Source organism: Cricetulus griseus, chromosome 2 (genome assembly GCF_003668045.3).
Source record: "Cricetulus griseus strain 17A/GY chromosome 2, alternate assembly CriGri-PICRH-1.0, whole genome shotgun sequence".
NCBI lineage: Eukaryota > Metazoa > Chordata > Mammalia > Rodentia > Cricetidae > Cricetulus > Cricetulus griseus.
Genome location: NC_048595.1, coordinates 409,070,852 through 409,090,659, shown reverse-complemented (window position 1 = coordinate 409,090,659; position 19,808 = coordinate 409,070,852). Strand labels below are relative to the sequence as shown.

General features: G+C 40.1%; 1 protein-coding gene across 5 annotated transcripts in view; it reads left to right on the top strand.

The window, feature by feature from the left end:
- Nucleotides 1-4,807, top strand: part of LOC100774011 (serine/threonine-protein phosphatase 6 regulatory ankyrin repeat subunit B) — a 272,850-nt gene extending 268,043 nt beyond the window's left edge. For 2 of the 5 annotated variants that reach the window (XM_027396893.2, XM_035440951.1), the window contains exon 28: nt 1,993-4,807. In XM_027396893.2, the coding sequence (XP_027252694.1) occupies nt 1,993-2,051 (59 nt within the window). In that variant the 3' untranslated portion in view covers nt 2,052-4,807. Of the gene's footprint in view, nt 1-686 lie in introns of all 5 variants that reach the window. The other 3 variants (XM_027396896.2, XM_035440950.1, XM_035440952.1) reach the window with 2 other exon arrangements.
- Nucleotides 4,808-19,808: the final 15,001 nt, after the last annotated feature.

Sequence of the window (19,808 nt, the reverse complement as noted above, 5' to 3'; positions counted from 1 at the left end):
GTCTGATGATAGAGTCATACCACCTAATTATGGCTAACAGTGGTTTGTCCCACATTCCTGATAGTTCAGATTTATGACTTTAGTTGGTGAAGTGACTTTTTTTTAAGGTCTATTAAAATTCTCTTAAATGGTCATGGAAGTATTCATTAGTGGCCTCCTCAAATGGTTTCAGTTTTTTAGAATAGTAAACTGACGTGTGCTTTCTGTGATGTTCATATAGAGTGACATTGGTCATTGGTTTTACCCTTTCTGTTTGACACACACTTGTCATGGAAAGTGACTACTCTCAAAATGACAGTCCTCCTCTGCCAAGTCTGCGGCTCATGGTGTGCATTTGCTGTCGGTGGGAACTCCCCCTTGGATGTCCCCTTGCTATTTTTTGTGGCTTGTGTCCCGTTTCCTTCCTTGCCACATGTGTCTGTTCTCTAGATGAAGGCTGGAATCTGCTAACAGGGGATAAAACTGTGCTTTATGTAGACATGTGAGCCAAAACCCAAACCAGAACCTCCATAAAATGTTGCATCCTCCCTGTCCCATTCCAGTCTCACCCCAGCATGACTTGTGAGAAGTAACTCCTCTTACCTGGCATGAATTCTAACTCAACATGCATCTCCTCTAATGAGGTTGCAGGAGATGTACTGTGGATCTCCACGACTAACCACTGCCTTGTCTGCGTTTACGCCCAGGTCATACCCCGGCCCTGGCTTGTGCTCCTAACAAAGACGTGGCTGACTGCCTGGCCCTCATTCTGGCTACCATGATGCCTTTTTCTCCTTCCAGTACAATGGCGGCTGTCAACTTGGTTTGTTTTAGAAAAGACAGTTTGAGCAGGACGACACTCTCCAATCTGGGGAGCAGGGTTAGTCTGTGCAGTAACAACGTGGGCTCTGAGGATGGGTACAACGAAAATGATTCTGATTCGGAAACATTCTAACATTGGACTGTAGAGGCATTTCCTCGGTTACCTGTGTTGTAGGAAGGGACAGAAGCTCAATTTCCAGAATTATGCCATATTCAAGTATTTGAAGCCAAGCTTCTAAAAACCAGTAGAAAAGGAATCAGCAATCCAACCGGAAGAGGGAACTAGGCTGTAGGCTGAAGCACATGCAGATAGGCCTGGGTTTGGTTTTGTTTCATGTTTTCTTTAGGTCCACGGTACTTCTATGAAAGTCTACCTCTCATTTTTAAGTAAGGAAAATTTCTAAGTATTTAATGGTTTGTCTTTGGGGACAATACAACAGAGAGACAAATGTTCAGTCTAAAGATTTCCTTTTTTACATACTCATCAGTGAGTCCCATGAGGTCTGTCAAGCGACATTCATGTCCCCTGGGAGGGGAGAATGAGTGAACAGGAAATGCCTGCACCCTCTACCCACTCTGTTGTTTACTTCCTCACTAGAAGCCAAAGGTCAAAGTTCATCTTCAGACTACTGCCCTTAATCATCTCTTATGGGAGTCCACCTGACCCCTCCCCCTCGTAAGAAGCGTGTAAAGACCCACAACTTCTTCCCAGGATCCTGGTTAAAGTTGCCAGATGTGAATGTGAAAATTGACCATGCTTTCTTGTTAAACACAAACAAAATAGCACCCAGGGCTCTCCTTAAGAAGTCTGTGAGCGAATTTTCAATGGAGTAATGGATCCCAAATTTATCCGATAGCATTTTCAGGTGAAATTATATCGTGCCAAAACTTGAAACAGTATGCAAGTCAAATAGGAAATTACCGTTTCAGTGAGTTTGCTCTTAAGTGAAAATACTAACTTTTGAAAGGGTATCATGGCTGGCACTGTCCTTCAGTGGTAGACTAGCAAGAATAGCAAAATAGCTTCTTGGTCAAGGTCATGACGCAGGAGTGGCAGTGCACCTGTAAAAGGGAACCAAGAAAATGAATGAGGAAAGCAGAAGCGGTTGGTGTGGCCCGTGTAAGCCAATTGCCAGTTGTTTGGTAATGAAATCAGCATTGTGAATACTGTGTCTACTCCCTCTGCCAAAGCTTCCAGGTCAAATGGACCCCGCTCTTCACCTGGAACAGCTGTACAAAAAGAAGAATGAGACTTTGAGAGTTATGCACATATACATGCACACGTGTGATATTTATGTATGTACTTCATCAACCAGCTACCCATGAGGACCAAAATGCTTCTGCTTAAAATGGGAGTTCTGAACTTTTCTTCTTTCTAAATCCAAGTGAGAACTGTAGTAGCTTTTCTATGGGGTTGAAATGTAATCATTTTTGCATACCAGTCTTTATTGTATTTTATATTTTTAATGACACAGATTTCTAGTTGATGGCTTGACATTTGTAACTGATGATGTGTTGACCACAGGCTTTGGTTTTGTTTTCAAACTAGAGAATATGTCTGTATACTTTGATGTAAATGTGTTTATATTTATTTGAAATGAAACAAATGCTGAGGAAATACCCACTGTTTAGGCCTTCCCCACACCATCTATCTCTCTCTCTCCTCCCCCTATCTCTTTCTCTCTTGTTGCTATGTATCTTATTTAGAATAATAAAAGAAGTGGGAAAATACCCCTGACTCTGGGCTAGCCAATAGCCCTGGGGTTAAACTCAGCATTTCCTACTACTGCCAGCTGACCCTCAGGTTTGTTCATTGCTTGGTCCCATTCTGTAGCCAATCAGAACCCTTCTGTGAGATGAAAACTGATGTAGCAGATCATATACACAAACATGTCACATAGTTCTGACACTCAATGGAAAATAATGCCAAGTATGGACACTATGCCAAGAAAAGGAATTAAAGATAAACACACAGATACAAGCCCAAGTGCTATGTTCCATTTGCTGAAGATTCAGAAATCTGCAGCAGTAGGGCACAGATTTTCAATGTTTTGCATTAGGTTCTATCATCTCCCTTGAATTTTCTATTTTATAGTATTTCGAGAGTTTTAAAAACAGCACTCTATCACATCTGGATGAGACCCAGACAACGTATGCTATTGTTTTCATCAAGCTTGGAGACTTTACCCTTACTCTTTTAATATCCTGGATTTAATTAAAACTCATGTTGGTTTTTCACAAATGAAAACTTGTTCAGAGGTTTTATAAAGCTGATACTGATTTCATCAAACAAATCTTACACCAGCAACATTTTTCTACATTCTTGGTGTGAAGGTGTGATGTCCCCCCTTTTTGTTTAGGGCAGGTGCATTTTTAACAAGTAGAGACTGCTAACGAGCAGCAATGACCTTATCTTTAGGGAAGCCTGCATTTTTAAGGGAGCTCTCATGTTGCAGACTCATGATGTACTGTGCTGTCTTTTTCTAGAAGTGAGTGGAAGCCTTGCTGGGTTGGCATTTAAAGCAGGAAATGAAATGCCTGCATTGGTAGCAATGCAGCAGAGAGCCAGGGGATTGCTTCAGCAAAGCAGTGTCCTGGCAGGAACCATAGTGTCCATGGAGCTGCGCTGGCTTTGCCTGGCTCTTTCTTATAGAGGAAAGACAAAGGAACATAATGAAATCAAGCTTACAAAGAGCCATTAGTCTTTCCTCTGTCTTCTGTCTGTCTTTCTTTGATTCTGTTTCCTCCCTCTGTCCAACAAGACCAATTTCTTTTTAAAGAAATAACTTTTAAAAGCTATACCTTGTATGTATTTCAGCTGTCTCATCCATGTTTGCAACATTGCTTTCTGAGGGGAAAATGTTTTTAGTGGAGTCTGGGTTGCTCCGTGCTTTTACGTAAATGTATGCTTTTTAGATTGTATGTTAACCACAGCCACAAGGACCATGTTTGCACTTACCTATCCACTGGTGTCTGCCTATCTCTGCTAAATTCATTATTATCTCCAAATTGCCTAAAGTCCTAGTAAATACTAGCTCAGGGGATTTCTATTCATCACTACTAAAAGGGCATCATTGTTTGCTTTGGTACTTTGGACAGTAAGCAGCCAGTTGGCTTACTATACTGTTGCATTAGCATAAGAACACCGGATGGATTTGCTGCACTAGTTAAGCTCATGCTATTGAGCAACCTTGGTTTGTGCATCCATCGTGCTGGTTGAGGAACTCATCCCTTTGTGGTCTTGTAACATGACGTCAGAGTGCCTTTTATATTTGTATATCCTGGAAATGTTCCATGAAATGTTTTGTATTTTTTCATTTGAGTGTTATTGGAGCAATATAATCCTAGTGAGTGTTCCTTTCTTTGAATGTACCAAGTGTCTCCTTTCCCATATCTCCCTTTCTCTGCTTTGAGATAAAACTGCTTAAGTTTTCTATAGGAATGATGTTTGGCTTTGCAGTGCTAAAATGCTTTCTTCTTACAGAACTGTAAACCATAGGTCAGTATTATAGGGGAACAGCGTTTTAAGATAGTGACAATCTGAGTGTGTGTGTAAAATGTAATTCTCCGTGTTTCCTATGCAGTGATCTGAAGATTCAATGCAAATATCTTTTGTTCAGTAGTTTTGTCTACAGACTACGCTTTAGCATGTGCAATATATCCTTGCAAAGCACGATGATACACATCTTGTGCCAGTGTTATATTTTGTATAATGTATTTGTAACACCATAAACTATTATGTGATGATTTCAGTGGGATTTTGTCTGTACTTTTAAAATGTAAATTGGAGTTGAATGACTCTGATCAGTGTCATGAGTATAAAAATGAGGAAAATGGCTTTCAGTTCAGCTCAGTTGAACCAGTCTGAATCTCCCCAAGCACAGTTTCATACTTTGCAACTGCTGAATGCCCTGATAATGGAAAGAAGTACTTACCTGTAATATACTATGGACATGCATTCAGATGGTTATTTTTACAAATAAAAACGGTACAAATATTGTTGCAATTTGTGTTTTCTTTCATTTTTCACATCGTGCCTTTTCAAATTTTGCTAATTTAAATCTTTGGCCTCAACTCCAAATCAAATTAATTCTGAAAATAATCAAGAAAGCAGCTTTCAGATTTGTTATTTATGCTTACATTATCATGCCTAAGGAAAAAATTCAAACCTATATGTTATGTTCATTATATTTATTTATACCGCCAACATTTTTCATAAAGAAATTCAGCTAAATTATAGAAAAAGTCATGTGATAAGTCCGAAGCAGAAAAGTCACACAATTATGGGGACCATCAAGCTTGACACATTAGCTATGACTGAAACTGAAGTTTCTGGAAACTTCCTCATGTTAAGAGGGAAGTGTAATGAGTCAGCGCATCTATCAAACAAGAGGAAACTACAGAGGGCCTCACAAGTGTGGCTTGATGGAAGTAAAGGACTCTGACAATTCACTGTCCTGAAAGTTAGAGTATAATTTGCTTCTCCATCTGTCTTAAGTTTCTCCCCTGGATTAACAACCTCAAGGACAGTCCCTGGAAAGGCTGAGGAACAACCCTAATTCTGATGTCTCCGGCTACTGAGAAAGATTTGGGGTGTCTGGCTTGCCCATGTTCCTCAAATCATAGTGTCACAGAATAGACCATCTCAGTTCCTAAAGACCAGTCCTGTCACCAACTTTTTCATGAAGAAGGATTTCAGAGACATTCTACAGCCTGCTCAGGTTTGCAGGGCTAATGATATGACCACATGGCTTATGCCTCTAGATACTCTCTTCTTGCCATTCTGCCATAGAGTGTTTGCTTTTCCTAACAAAGATACTCTGGAAGGTTTTATATTCAACCTTGCCTTATTCTTTATCAAAATATACACATCTGGATTTTCCTTAAGGACTGTAAATCATGAACCATATCATAAGTGAATGTTTGCTGTCCACTGAGAGAAAACTGAATATATTAGTTATATGTAGCTGTGTAACAAATGACCCCAAACTCAGTGGCTTAACAATAAATGTTTATTCTCCTAGTTTCCATGAATCTGTCATGGTTTTCTTGGGTCTTCTGCTACAGAGTTTCTCATATAATCCAAAGTCGACTCATTTCTAAGCTACACATATGGTTATTGGCAAGATTCTTCATAGTTTGTTGAATGAAGGCCTTGCTCTCTTCATGACTCATGGTAGCTTTTGCTGAGTAGACCTTTCCAAAGTGAAGCTTATGATGTAGTATCTTCCCTCAGGAGGTCAGGCAAACTGAGAAAACCTGGAGAAAGGAAAAACAAAACATAACTCAGGCTTTTGTAGTTTTAGAAGTGATACTGCACCATTTCCTTCATAATCACAAGAAAGAGGTTACTATATCCTGTCTACAGTTGAGAGCACAGGACTGCTGAAGAAATGAGGAGCAGATGGCAGAAACCACTGGGAGCTCCTTGTCACACTTCCATCACAGTGTCCTCAGAAGGTGTGGCACTGTCCTCGAATGCCTTTCCAGGGATGGCTGTGGCGGGAATTGTTTACTTGGCTTCATAAATTCCTTTAAAAAATAATAGATATCCCTAATTTTGTTTTTGCCCCCATACTGCAAACAGGCCTCCTGCAGTATAATTCCACCCATGTCCCTCTTCGTCTTCAAATAGCTTATCAAATGATCTTTCCCTGATTCCATTCAGTGGGGTTAGAGCCTCACATATCCATCCTTCACTTAATGTGTCTCAGAATTAGCATAGAAGACTCAAGAGCTTTCAGCTTAGAAGGCTATTAACTCGGCATAAAGGCTTGTGGGTAAATGTGCTCTATGGATTGTCTCTTTAGCACATTTCATTTTGAAGGCACATTGGCTGTGAAGTAAATGGCTGTGTCATCCACTCATTCTCAATCTCCCAGGAAGTAGTTGGAAGTGTGTGGGCATTTGTGGTTGACTCGGTGGCTGGAGATGGAAGAGTTGGAATGGCTACTAACAGCATCCACTATGTGGAGGCTCAAAGACCCCAGATGTGCCACCCAATTCAGTAAGCAGCTGCTCTACATCCCACCCACAGTGCCAATGGTCCCTTCCTCCTCTGCTCATGCAACTACTCTCCTCTTGTTCTTTCATCACCTTACCGCCTGTGCAACCAGTCATGTTTCTTTATCTCCACAAGGAATCATATAAACAGGCTCTGCTATGTGTCCCATCATGAGAGTTTCCATTAGAAGGTAATCTAAGCCCATGTACCCTCTTTCCTTCTCCCCAGGAGGGATCACATACAGGTGAGTGACCAAGAGGATAGCATCATGAATTGAAGGTGAGTATTTAATTCCTGCATTAGTAAGTGCACTCAAATATGCACACATGCACATTCCTGAAGCAAGGGTTATTATATCTACTTTTCAGATAGGGAAACCTGCTTACATAGATGGGAAATGTGGCCCAGTGTCATAAAGTAAGGTCTGGAAAGACAGCACCGTGGGCTCTAGACACTGGTGGACACAGTCTCTATCTTTAAGTGACAATTGGAGTATACTTGAATTCAGGAAGGAATTTAAACTATGTGATAATTTAAAGGACAAAAAGTGTGCCTATGTTTACATTCACTTGATATAGTGTTACCAGTGGCCTTTGTCTAGAAGGCATTTCCAGAACTTGGTATCTTATTCAAAGCACTGAAGTACACACAAATTCAAAGTAGCAAGAGACTTTATTCCGAAAGAAAATACAAGTACAGAATAGATGCATTTTGAGCAAACAGAGGGCTGTGAGTACGATGTACTCAAGAGAGCTGGCTTACTGTTTGAGGCTGTCTTGCATAGGCCCAACAGGGAAGGAAGTTGGCCACTAAGGTGCGAGGCCTGGGGATTTCATTGACAGGCTTCCATAAGCCTTTGATTACAGTGCATCTTTCCCATAATGCATTTTAATTTTACATAACCCATAGGCATAATAGTAAATAAGAAAATTTCCCCTAAAAGGTTGTTCAAAGGAACCAATTCGCCTTTCTGCGCATGCACAGTTCAGGCTAGTTTAGCTTATTCTCCATCCTTACAGGATATGTTTAGGATGTGTTTGCAGAAAGACTGTATTATTTGGAGCTAGGCCTATGTGCAGCTTGATGCAGGTTGGGGATCTCTGGTTGCTGAATGCATTGTTAGGGTATATGTAGTTCAACCCAAGGATTCTGTATTACTGAGTTAGCCCTGTGCTGGCTGCCTCTGAGGTACCTGTGAATTTGAGAGGCTTCAGCTACTCCTAGTTCATACTTTTATTTTTTTTCCTTCTTTTCAAAAGACAGACTCTGGCTATGTAGCCCAGGCTGCTTGGTCTTGCACTCTCCATCCTCCTGCCTCAGCCTCCCAAGTGCTGGGATTATAGGTCATGCTGCCATGTCAGTCATAATTGCTGGTCTGTCTTGTTTGGTTTCCTAAGAAAGATAAGTATTGAACTTCAGTGCTTATCTTTTTATGATTCTTTTTTAATTTTTAAGATTTATTTATTATGTATACAGTGTTCTGTCTTCATATTTGCCTGTAGTTCTTAACCACAAGAAGTTGCTGACTATGGAACTATGTCAGGCAGAAGAGATTGCCATGGAAGGAATGCATGTTTGCAACTATTATGCAACAACTACTTCAAGGTCAGTTTAGATAGGACAGGGGCTCTTCCCTGGGTTTGATGATACAGAATCATTAGGGTCCTTTGCAAGAGTAAAGGTGTCAGAGTGGTGTAGACAGCCATCCATAAATAACGGGCTGAGGAGAGAAAAAGATGGGAGGAAGAAGTCACTAGAAAAGGATGTGGAGATGGAGAAGCATTTTTAGAAAGGAAATAGAGCATACTGATGGTGACAGAGAGATCTACAGGGGTAGGGGGGAGGAGTTTTGGAAGGGGCAGGAAGGAGGCTTGGAAATAACTGTGGAGTTGGCTTCAGAACACTTGAGATTTAGAGCATCCATTTTAAATAGCCCATTACCCTTACGGACCTTTCCACAGATATTGGGATGCAGGCTCAGAATAACTTGAAAGTGGAGTTTGGCCAGGGATAGAGTTTGCCGGGCGAGTACAGCTCCAGGAAGAGCAGTGGAACTAACATGACTGTAAAGGCCATGAATCAGGTCAGTAGGCATGCTAAAATGTGAGGGGGGTAACACAGGGTGTTTTCAAAGGTGGTCCAATCAGTGGGTTGAAGGCTCAGAGATGGGAGCGTCATTGAGTAGCAACATGAATTTGGTGAGCTGGCTTCAGGTTCTCAGTGGAAAAGTTCACAAGTTCTACAGTCCAGATAATGACAAAACCCAGGATACCAACCATGGAAGTGGGTTGTTGAGGGTGATTAAAGGAAACACATTGGAGGGGGAGAGCTAAATCCTGGAGCACTCAATGAAGCTGAGTGACAATGTGGCCCAGTTGTGCTTGCTACACAAGCATGAGAACTGAGTTTATATCCCCAGCATCTACACAGAAGACAGCTGTGGTAGTGTACATCTATAGCCCTAGAGCTGGGTGGACGGAGACAGGAAGATTTCCCTAGAGCTCTCTGGCTAGCCAGTCTAGTCAGTTGGTGAGCTCTGGTCTCTGAACTCAGGGAGAGACCCTTTCTCAAAAACTAATGTAGAGACCTGTAAAAGAAGATACCTGATATTGACCTCTGGCTTCTAAATGCACACAAACACAGGTGCACCTGTACATACATGTCACTAACATATATGTGTATACACACACACACACACACACACACACACACACACACACACACACACGCACACACACACACACGCACACATATATATATCACATGTAGACACAAAAATTTTAAGTATTAAAAATATTGTTTTTAAATCCCAGAGAGTAACAATATGACAAATGGCTCAAGAGCCATTATCACATGATCTGAACAAAATTGAAGAAAAAAAAATCAGTCTACACTAAAATTCAGTACTGTTCAGGTATTTTACCATCATCAGTAGATACACACTCAACTCTGATTCATTGTCAGACTGAAGTCTGGTTTTAGGATTAACCTGAAGCTTTTAAAAGGGGTCATTTTTTAATTTTTTTTTTTAGAATAGCCCCTTACTATGACACAATGATGGGTTTTAAGACTATACAGTTTAACCTAAATGTGTTTTTCAGGCTCCTCAGAAAACATGACAGATGGCTATGGGCTGTACAATGAACAAAAGGAGTGTGTGGATCCGACAAATATCTTAGAAATAATAATGAAAGATTGAGTCCTTCCCAGTGAGTCCTCCACGGAGAACAAAAGACTAAATCACTGGATTTCAGTGTTGTTCTTTAAGTGAAAAGTAGACATGCTTTACAATAGTAAAATTTCCTTTAAAAATTAACTTCTAACTGAAGAAATGGTTAATGTTTCTGATTCCTTTGGCATTTCTTTTTTCAGAAATTGCTTTATTTGTAAATGCCATGTTTTTATTTTATATCCATTTTAGGTCTGCAATTTATTCCTGACTATTGTATTATCATTTAAAATCTGTAAAGATTCTGTTACAGGACCATTACTTATTAATTCTTCGATTTTTCCTGCTGAACTTCATTCACAAGAAGCTACTCCTTAGCATGTAAATTTTGATCAGGCTGCTGGGCACACTTGGTTTTGGCATCAGTGTTGAAACCGCTGATAAAGAGCCCAGCTGGTGCCATCTGGGAGCTTGCTTTGTGATGTCACAGCTGACACTAGAAATTAGATTGAGAAAACCAATTAATTTCTCATAATGTGTTTCAGATATTGAAAAAGAAAAGCCTTTGAAGGGTGCTAACAATAGCTCCTGGAGATAAGAACATCTTTTCCTAGTGTGTATTAATGATCTACCCTCATCTTCCATGCCACCAGCCTCACGGTGGATGTGCAGTGTGAGGGACATGCTCGCTAAGATGTCACTTGTGATGAGAACTCTCATGCCACAATGAAAAACCACCTTATTAAACTGCTTGGGCTGCTTTCCAGTCAGAGTGAGTAAGAAGCAGTCAACATGCCTGGGCTCCTATGATGTGCCATACACCATGCTGAATCCTCTACAGGAGCTGTAGGAGAGGGAGATACCATTATTGTTCCCATGAAGACACAGCTGACGGGTGACAGATTTGACTTCAGCATAGTCAGGTAGATCCCAGAATTCTATATAATCTTGGCTTCTGCTATATATGGAAGAAAACAAATGCTTGATCTCCTCCCTCCTTTTTTAGAATTAACACTATGGTATAACTTTGCCTCTGTGTCAGTATAATGATGCTGGAGTTTGGATCAGGGATGTCTCCCAAAAGTTGTTGTATTAAAGGCTTTCCCACATCCTGTGGCACTAGTAGGTGGTGGTAGAACCCCTAGGAGGTGGGGTGTAGTGGGTATTCGTTGAGGGAATGCCCTTAAAGAAGACTGTGGGGGCCTAAGCCTCTCCCATTTCTCACGTGCCACACGTGCTCATCATGATGTGATAGCTACCCAAAGCAGAATGACCAACCAGTCTTGGACAGAAATCTCTAAAATGGTGAGCAAAAAGAATTTTTTTTTTTTGCCTTATAAGTTGGTCATCTCAATTGTTGCAATAATGGAAAGCTGACACACAAATGGTCTACAATAAGGAGTTTGGAAACTATGACCCATGAGCCCAAATTAGCAGCTACCTAAAAAGAATAGCAGTGTTAGGGCCAGCAAGATGGCTCCATGCATAACAATGGAACTCGGCCACCAAGCCTGATGACCTGACTTCAGTCCCTGGAATACACATGGTGGAAGGAGAAAACCAACTCACAAAAGTTGTCCTCTGACCTCCACACATGTGCCAGGCACATGGGTACATAAATAAATCTTAAAAATTAAAAGGATACCAGCTTTTTAAAAATACAATTGACATGTCATAAAACTGACCCCTTTAGAGTGTGCTATTCATTGCTCTTTACTAAATTTTTTTTTTGATTTTTTGAGACAGGATTTGTCTATGTAGCTTTGGAGCCTATCCCGACACACGCTCTGGAGACCAGACTGGCCTCAAACTCACAGAGATCTGCCTGCCTCTGCCTCTGGAGTGCTGGGATTAAAGACATGCACCAAGTAACTTTTTTAAAGTTACATAACAATCACTACTAATTTTAGAAAGTTCTTGTTATCTTTGATGTTTCTCTTCTCATTCCTTGGCATCCACTAGTTACTTCTTTCTTTCTCTATGAATTTGCCTATTCTGGGTATTCATATAAATGAAATAATAGGGTGTGTGACTTTATGTGGTTGATTCTTTCATGGTTTAGCATGTGTCAATACTTGATTCCTTCTCAAGGCTAAACATTATTCAGTTGTGTAGCCACACCTAATCCTTTGCCATTCCATTCTTCAGTTGCTAGACTTTTTACTTGCTTTTGTTTTTGGGTTGTGAATAATGCTGGGAAATTTTTTGTGTGGATGTCTGCTTCAGTTTCCTTTAGAGGTTTTCGTGGCTATATTACAAGAGATACTAGCCTGTACTTTCTGTATCTACTATGAAAATATCACAGGTTTCAGAGTAAGTTTAGAAGTTTTTAGGCTGCATAGGAATATAGCATCTATCTTTAAACTGTAGCTCACTATGAACTACCATATCCTCCCTACCTGAACATTGACTTTCACTGAGAATTTTGCATACAGGTTCCTCTCTACCCCAAACCATGCTGTGTTGCCTAAGCACATTTGGGCTACTCCTCGTGGTTGTTTACATTAGTTGCACAGGCTGTCCTGAATAGGATGAACCTGGGTGGCAGGAGAACTCATGTAGGCTCTATAAGTGAGTTCAGGACCTTGGAGTTAAGAATTCCAGAATCTTGGTTGTCAAAGTTGTTCAAAGGGAGGTATAACAGAGGTTCTTTCCTGCCAGTCTGGTCCTGCTGCTGCTTGCCCCAAATGAACACTCAGAGACTTATATTAATTATAAATCTGTTGGCCGATGACTAGGACTTCTTATTGGCTTGCTCTGTCTTAATTATTAACCCATTTCTATTAATCTATGTATTGCCACAAGGCTGTGGTCTTATCTTACCAGAGAAGAAGGATCTGGACCTCTTACCCCTTTGCAGTCTCACATGGCGTCTCTGCAGAGAAGAGAGTGATTTCCTGTTTGCCCCTGCTTATATCCTGATTCTGCTCAGCTACATCACTTCCTGTCTGTCTGTACAGCCCTCCAGACTTTTATGGTTAACTAGTGGCAAGTTTCTGCCCAGCTATGTCACTTCCTGTCTGGCCAATCAGCCAATCATTGGTTATTCATTAACCAATAAGAGAAACATATATATAAAAGGACATTCCCCCATCAGGGAGGAGCATTGGGGTAACTGAGAACCTCCTTGTTGGTTCATAATCTATTTGCTCTGTGGGAAAGGTTATAACTAGAGGGTTGTCTTCTGCAGTGGGGCCTAGGTGTGCTAGTACTGCTAGCCCCAGTAATTCTCCTGGCATATATAACTTCAATATTAATCCTCCAGAAAAGGATATATGTATGCCAAAATGTTTGTAGTCTTTTTGCTATATTTTTTGTAAAAAAAAAAAAGGAGAGAAAATTTAATGTAATCTAGTATATTCCTACTATGAAAAACAGACAACTGTTAAATATAATAAATGTGGTTAAAAAGTATTAAGGATGGCTTTAGAAAGTAAGTTTCAGTAGCATACTTGTGGTTGCAAACTTAAAATATAAAAAAAATAAGAAATGGGGAGAGGGAATGATTTTCTTCAGTGTTAGTCACTGTTAAGTAGCCCATGATCTGATAAATATCTCCTTCATACCTGCAGCCATAATTAAACTCAGTGGATCACAAAACAGATAAACAAAAAGAACATGAAAATAGGAAGAGAGCTTAGTAGGAAGAAAAAATGGTTCAATAAGAGTGGGCGGGGGATAAATGACCAAAACATATTCCATATATTCTGAAAATAAGTTAAAAGAATGATAAATTAAAATCCATATGTATTTATAGATATTTGTTTGTCAGATGATCATAGACAGATATAATGGAATTCATAGTGTTTAAAGAGGAAGGTTAAGAGATGATGAAGTTGTAGTTAAATGGGAAAATGCCATAATGCTAAGTGAGAATATAAAATGGATCATATGAATTTGCTTTCTATCATAAAATAAGTAGAAAAATTGAAAATGCCTATGGACAAGGACTATAATATACCAGAGTAACTAAAATATTTGTTTAATCAAGTGACAGAATTGTGGACAAAGTTTGCTGTGGAAATTTGGTGTTGATTATTTTTCTAATACAGCTTTTAAAAGAAAATAGATTGGGATGCATGACTGGGAATTGAGAGGTGAATTAGTCATTCTTCCTACCGGGAAAATACTCCGTGCTCTGTAGTCAAAGACAAATGAAGAACACTTGGAGATGCTCCAATAAAAACCACAGGGATACTAAGCACTGAAGAACATAGCATTTTATGAAAAATAAGATGAACTGAACTTAAAAAGCTTAAGGAATTCTTCAAATGTAAAAGACAGATTGAACAGTAGCTTCTCATATCCTATTTTGGCATTTCATAACGCTTAGATTAGATCTTTTCGTGAACAGAACAATTATCAACAACTCACAGCCCTAATGCCACAGAGTAGGCAGATGGAGATGCTAAGGGATCATCATGTTACAGGCTAACAGAATCTTCAGCCCTCTACCATAGGAAGAATTTCCAGACAGACAGACAAAGGAGATGTACCCTTATTCCTCTGAGCAAGCAAGTAATTGAAATTACAAATTTAGGAGGGAGTAAAAAAATTTCTGAAAAATAAATATAGATGGAGTGTAAAGTTCCCCTAAATGGAGACTTTTAAAATGAAATGGTCGTGTTGCTCTGGGATTGGGTTAGAGAATTGTCAGATGTCAGCCAATATGCTCCATGGTGTGGAGCCTTCTCAAGTGCTTTGTACACAGCCATCCTCGTCATTCTGTCATTCTACAAAGTACATTTCCTCTGTTACAAATTACTGTTGTCCCTGCCATATTTGTCATCACCAAATTTACCCTGTGTCCCCAAGCTGTAAACCGAATCACCCATAGTTCTCAGTTTCCTTTAACTGTATCCAATCAGCTTTTAAAACCAGTTCCTGCTGGGCAGCGGTTGGTACACACCTTTATTCCCAGCATTTGGGAGGCAGAGGCAGGAAGATCTCTGTGAGTCTGAAGTCAGCCTGGGTTATAATCTGGGCCAGTTCCAAGACATGTGTCAAAGCTACCGGGAAACCCTGTCTCAAAAAACAAAAAACCCACCAAAAACCAGTTCCTGCCGTCCATCCTAGGTGCCTTTGAACTCATTACCTAATCTCCTGGTTTACTTCTCTTCTAGACCTCATCCTAAGTTTTGTAATCACTTAGTGCATCCTGCTGCCTGGAAGCTTACTTGTTTCCATCCTTTTTCCAAGTTGCTGTCCCAAACTATGTTTTTAAAATTCAAGTTCTTCAATCTGAGAAGGCATCTACCATCCCCCCCCCCCCCCGTCTTCATTTTCTAACACTTGTATCACTCACCCACCTCACCTATGACATTATGGAAGACTGAAGACCTCCTTGTTCAGGGATTCTCATCTTTCTAAGTGTCCATCCTGTATGCAGGATACTGTCCCTGCTGCTTCATGGTCGCTGATCTGCTTTTCAGATGTAACTCAAAAGTCACCTCTTTCTGAACTTTTACTCAAAAGTAAGTGTATCTTCACGCCTTGCATCTCACACTAGCAGTTTTGATTATATGGTTTGCAAAAACATGATTCTATGAGTGACAGAATGACATATTTGATGTCTCTCTTTGCATACATACTGAAGGGCAGTTTCAATTGGTCTAATTCTGAATGTTTTCTGGGACAGAAGAATAAAGAGTTCTTGGGCCGGGCATTGGTGGCACACGCCTTTAATCCCAGCACTTGGGAGGCAGAGGCAGGCAGATCTCTGTGAGTTCAAGGCCAGCCTGGTCTCCAGAATGAATTCCAGGATAGGCTCCAAAGCTACACAGAGAAACCCTGTCTCAAAAAACAAAACAAAACAAAACAAAACAAAACAAAACAAGAATAAAGAGTTCTATAAAACCAGAACAGAAAGGGTGATGAAAAAGATAGGGACACAGTGAAAGCTGCTAAACCCATCAGCAAATACAAAGTGCAGCGAGTGGGAGTGTTGTCACCGGAGGCCAGAAAAGACTTGAAAGGATTAGCACAGGAAGGCCTGAGGGAAATCCGAGTCTCTAAATACAGTGAATTAAATTGAGATCCTTCTCATAGTCTTTGAAAAACACAAATATTGGAATATAATTTTAGTTAGCATTTGGAACTTATATTGTTTTCCACATGAAACGAGTTGTACAAAGCCTTAGGTTTCACTTAGAATACAAATGTTCTTGATTTGTTTTTCATGCAGTGCACACTTTGGTTTGAATATGGATAATAGACTCAAAATTCTGTATAGTATAAGCTTTCTTCCTAGGGTAGCGCTATTGGGAGGTTCTGTGAACCTTTGAAAGACCATGATTTCTGGGAGGACCTTGGGTCATTGAGCATAGGACCTCATTGATTGTGGGACTCTAGGCAGTCATCTTTCTGTCTCCCAGTTAATATTAGCAGTTTACCTAGCCACATCCTTCTGCCATGATGTGCTGCCCCTACCAGAAACCCAAAGGAATGGTGTTAACTAATCTTGAACTGTAACTGCAGAAGCATTATAAGTTAATTCCCCACAAGATATTTCATTACAGTAATACAGAGCTGATTAGTACAGATATTCAATGTAGTGCGTGATGAGTTAACAATTTAATGTGAGTGTCATATGTATAAGCATGTTATATCTGGTCCCTCCAAAACTTTAAGTCAGCCCCAATTAAATGTTTTCCTTTATAAAAAGAGTTGCTGTGGTCATGGTGTCTCTTCACAGCAATAAAACCCTGAGACAAACACCCTGCTTTCCTTCCTCTTGTAAAGCCCCTCCAATACCTTTGGCCTTTACCTATTCTATAGTCTCAGGGTCTGATACCCAGAAACACATTTTGTCTGGAACCTCAGTGGCCACAACTATAAGGGCCCCGGAAGGATTAACTACAGGCAGCATACAGCCACCACACTCTCTAAGAGCCAGAGAAGACACAGAAACCCCAGAGCAGAACACCCACCCAACAAAGATGAGACCAGATATCAGCACCCAGAGTTACAGTTTTCCCAAACCCAGGGACCTACATGCCAGTGTAAAAACAAAGTAAGATCCAGGACAGAATGTCTCCCCTAGAGCCCCCGCACCCCTACCGCAGCAAACCCTGATATTCCCACATAGCTGAAGCACAAGCAAAAGACCTTCAAACAGCCTTTATGAAGATAATAGAGATTCTTAAAAAGGAAACAAATAAACCTCTTAACGAAATCTATGAAAACACAAACAGTGGAAGGAAATGAATAAAACTGTTGAAGACCTGAAAGTGGAAATAGAATCAATAAAGAAAACCTGAACTGAGGATAAATTTGAAATGAAAGATTTAGGGAACTCAAACAGGAACCACAGAGACAACCTTCACCAACAGAATACAAGAGATGTAAGAGAGACTCTCAGGCATTGAGGACACATAGAAGAAATGGATACCTCAGTGAAAGAAAATGTTAAATCTAAAAAACTCCAGGCATAACACATTCAGGAAATCTAGGACACTATGAAAAGACTGAGAATAATGGGATTTTTTAAAAGGTGAAGAAAGCTCTATTTAAATATTTTCAACAAAATCATAGGAGAAAATTTTCCTAACATAAAGAAGGAAATGCCTATCAAAGGGCAAGAAGCTTATAGAATACCAAATAGACTGGAACAGAAAAGCAAGTCCCCTTGGCACATAATAATCAAAACACAAGATAAATATACAGAACAAAGAAATAATATTAAAACTGCCAGGGAAAAGGACAAACATATAAAGGCAGACCTATTATACTTGATTTCTCAATGGAGACTCTAAAAGCCAGAAGGGTCTGGACAGATGTGCCACAGACTCTAAGAGACCACAGATGCCTTGCAAAACTTTCAATCACCATAGATAAAATAAAATATTTCACCACAAAGCCAAATTTAAACAATATCTATCTGCAAATCCAGCCCTAAACAAGGTGCTAGAAGGAAAACTTCAACAAGAAGAGATTAGTTGCGTTCAAGAAAACACAGGGACTAAATAATCCCAGACCAGCAAAGTCAAAAGGGAGGTACACACACACACACACACACACACACCCACACACACACACACACACACACACACACACACACACACACACACACACTTTTTCCATCTTCTGACATATTCATTTTCTTTCTTCAAAGACAGTTTTATCATACAAATCTTTCACTTGCTTGTTTAGAATTACCTCAAGATTTTTCATATTATTTGTGGCTATTGTGAAGAGTGTTGTGTCCTTCATTTCTTTGCAGCCCTTTTGTCATTTGTATATGAAGGGCTACTGAATTTTGGAGTTATTTTTTTATTTAGCTGAAAGTGTTTTATCAGCTGTAGGAGCACTGGCAGAATTTTTAAAGGTCACTTATGTATACACACACTTAAAGAAATGTTCAGTATCCTTAGTCATGAGGGAAATGCAAATCAAAACTACTTTGAGATTCCATCTTACCCCTGTCAGAATGACTAATATCAAAAACACAAGTGACAACTCATGCTAGCAAGGATGTGGAGCCAAGGGAACAGACCTCCATTGCTGGTGGGAATACAAACTTGTACAGCTACTAGCAAAATCAGTATAGTGGTCCCTCAGAAAGATGGGAATCAATCTACCTCATGATCTTGCTATACCACTCTTGGGCATGTACCCAAAGGATGCTTCATCCTATTACAGGGACACTTGTTCAACCGCATTCATTGCTGCTCTATTTGTAATAGCCAGAAATTGGAAGCAATATACATGCATGTCCCTTAACAGAAGGTGAAGCTTTAAATCATCATCATCTTCTTCATCATCACCACCACCACTACTATAAGTCTTTGGATGTTGTAAGTCATGAAGTAACTAGAAAACTTTGTCTTGGGGTGTGGGAGGAACCAAAGTCTGCAGAACTGGTCACTGGCACAATGGGTTTCATCCTCCGTTCTTCATTCCAAATGATAGCATCAGCCCTATTGGACAAAAAAGAAAGGGAGGAAGGTGGATGATAGGTAGGAAAATCAGTCCAAATGGGAGCCCCAGCGTGGAGAGAAGCAACCAGATGTGGTGTGGAAAGCAAGACTTTGCGCCTGATAAAATGATGTCCATTTACTTGAGAAGGAAAAGTAAAACCTGCCCTGGCTTAGAATGTGAGAGGAAGTCAGGGCTTGAGAACACAGGAATGAATGTGGAAAGGAACTTGATGGTATTTTGAAATTGGCTCTGTGCTATAAACAATTAAAGTACCACACTTTGCAAGGGAATCCTACAAAAGGTAGCATTCTTTTTGTTTTTGTTTTTGTTCTGAGACAGAGTTTCACTGTATACCCCAAGCTAACCTAGAACTCACTGCATAGTCCAGGATGGTGTTGAACTTAACAATCCACCTGACTCAGCTTCCTGAGTGCTAGGATTACTGGTGTGTACCTGTATCTGGCTCGAATCTTTCTTCTTATTTCAGTTTATTTTATTGGTAATAGCCCCCAAGGAACTGGTGAGACAGCTCAGTGGTTAAGAACACTTGTTGCTCTTGGAGAGGACCTAGGCTCATTTTCCAACAACATGGCAGCTCACAACTGCCTATAGTTCCAGTTCAGGGAATCCAACTGCTTCTTCTGCTTTGCTTTGTCACTAGGCATACATGTAGGCACTCACAAATACACATAGAAATGAAAATACATCTTTAAAAAAAGAAATAGCTCTCTGAGTGTCATATCAGATCATTTACATCACTAAGTTGATCTTAAATGAATAATGTCGGTCACATTTCAGGGGATATTATTTGGACCTCTATTGTACTTGCTACAATGACGTATATAGACTCCATTTTCCTCTCACGATATGTGTTCAGCAAATGGTGTGAACTTTGATCAGTGTTGCCAATCCTTG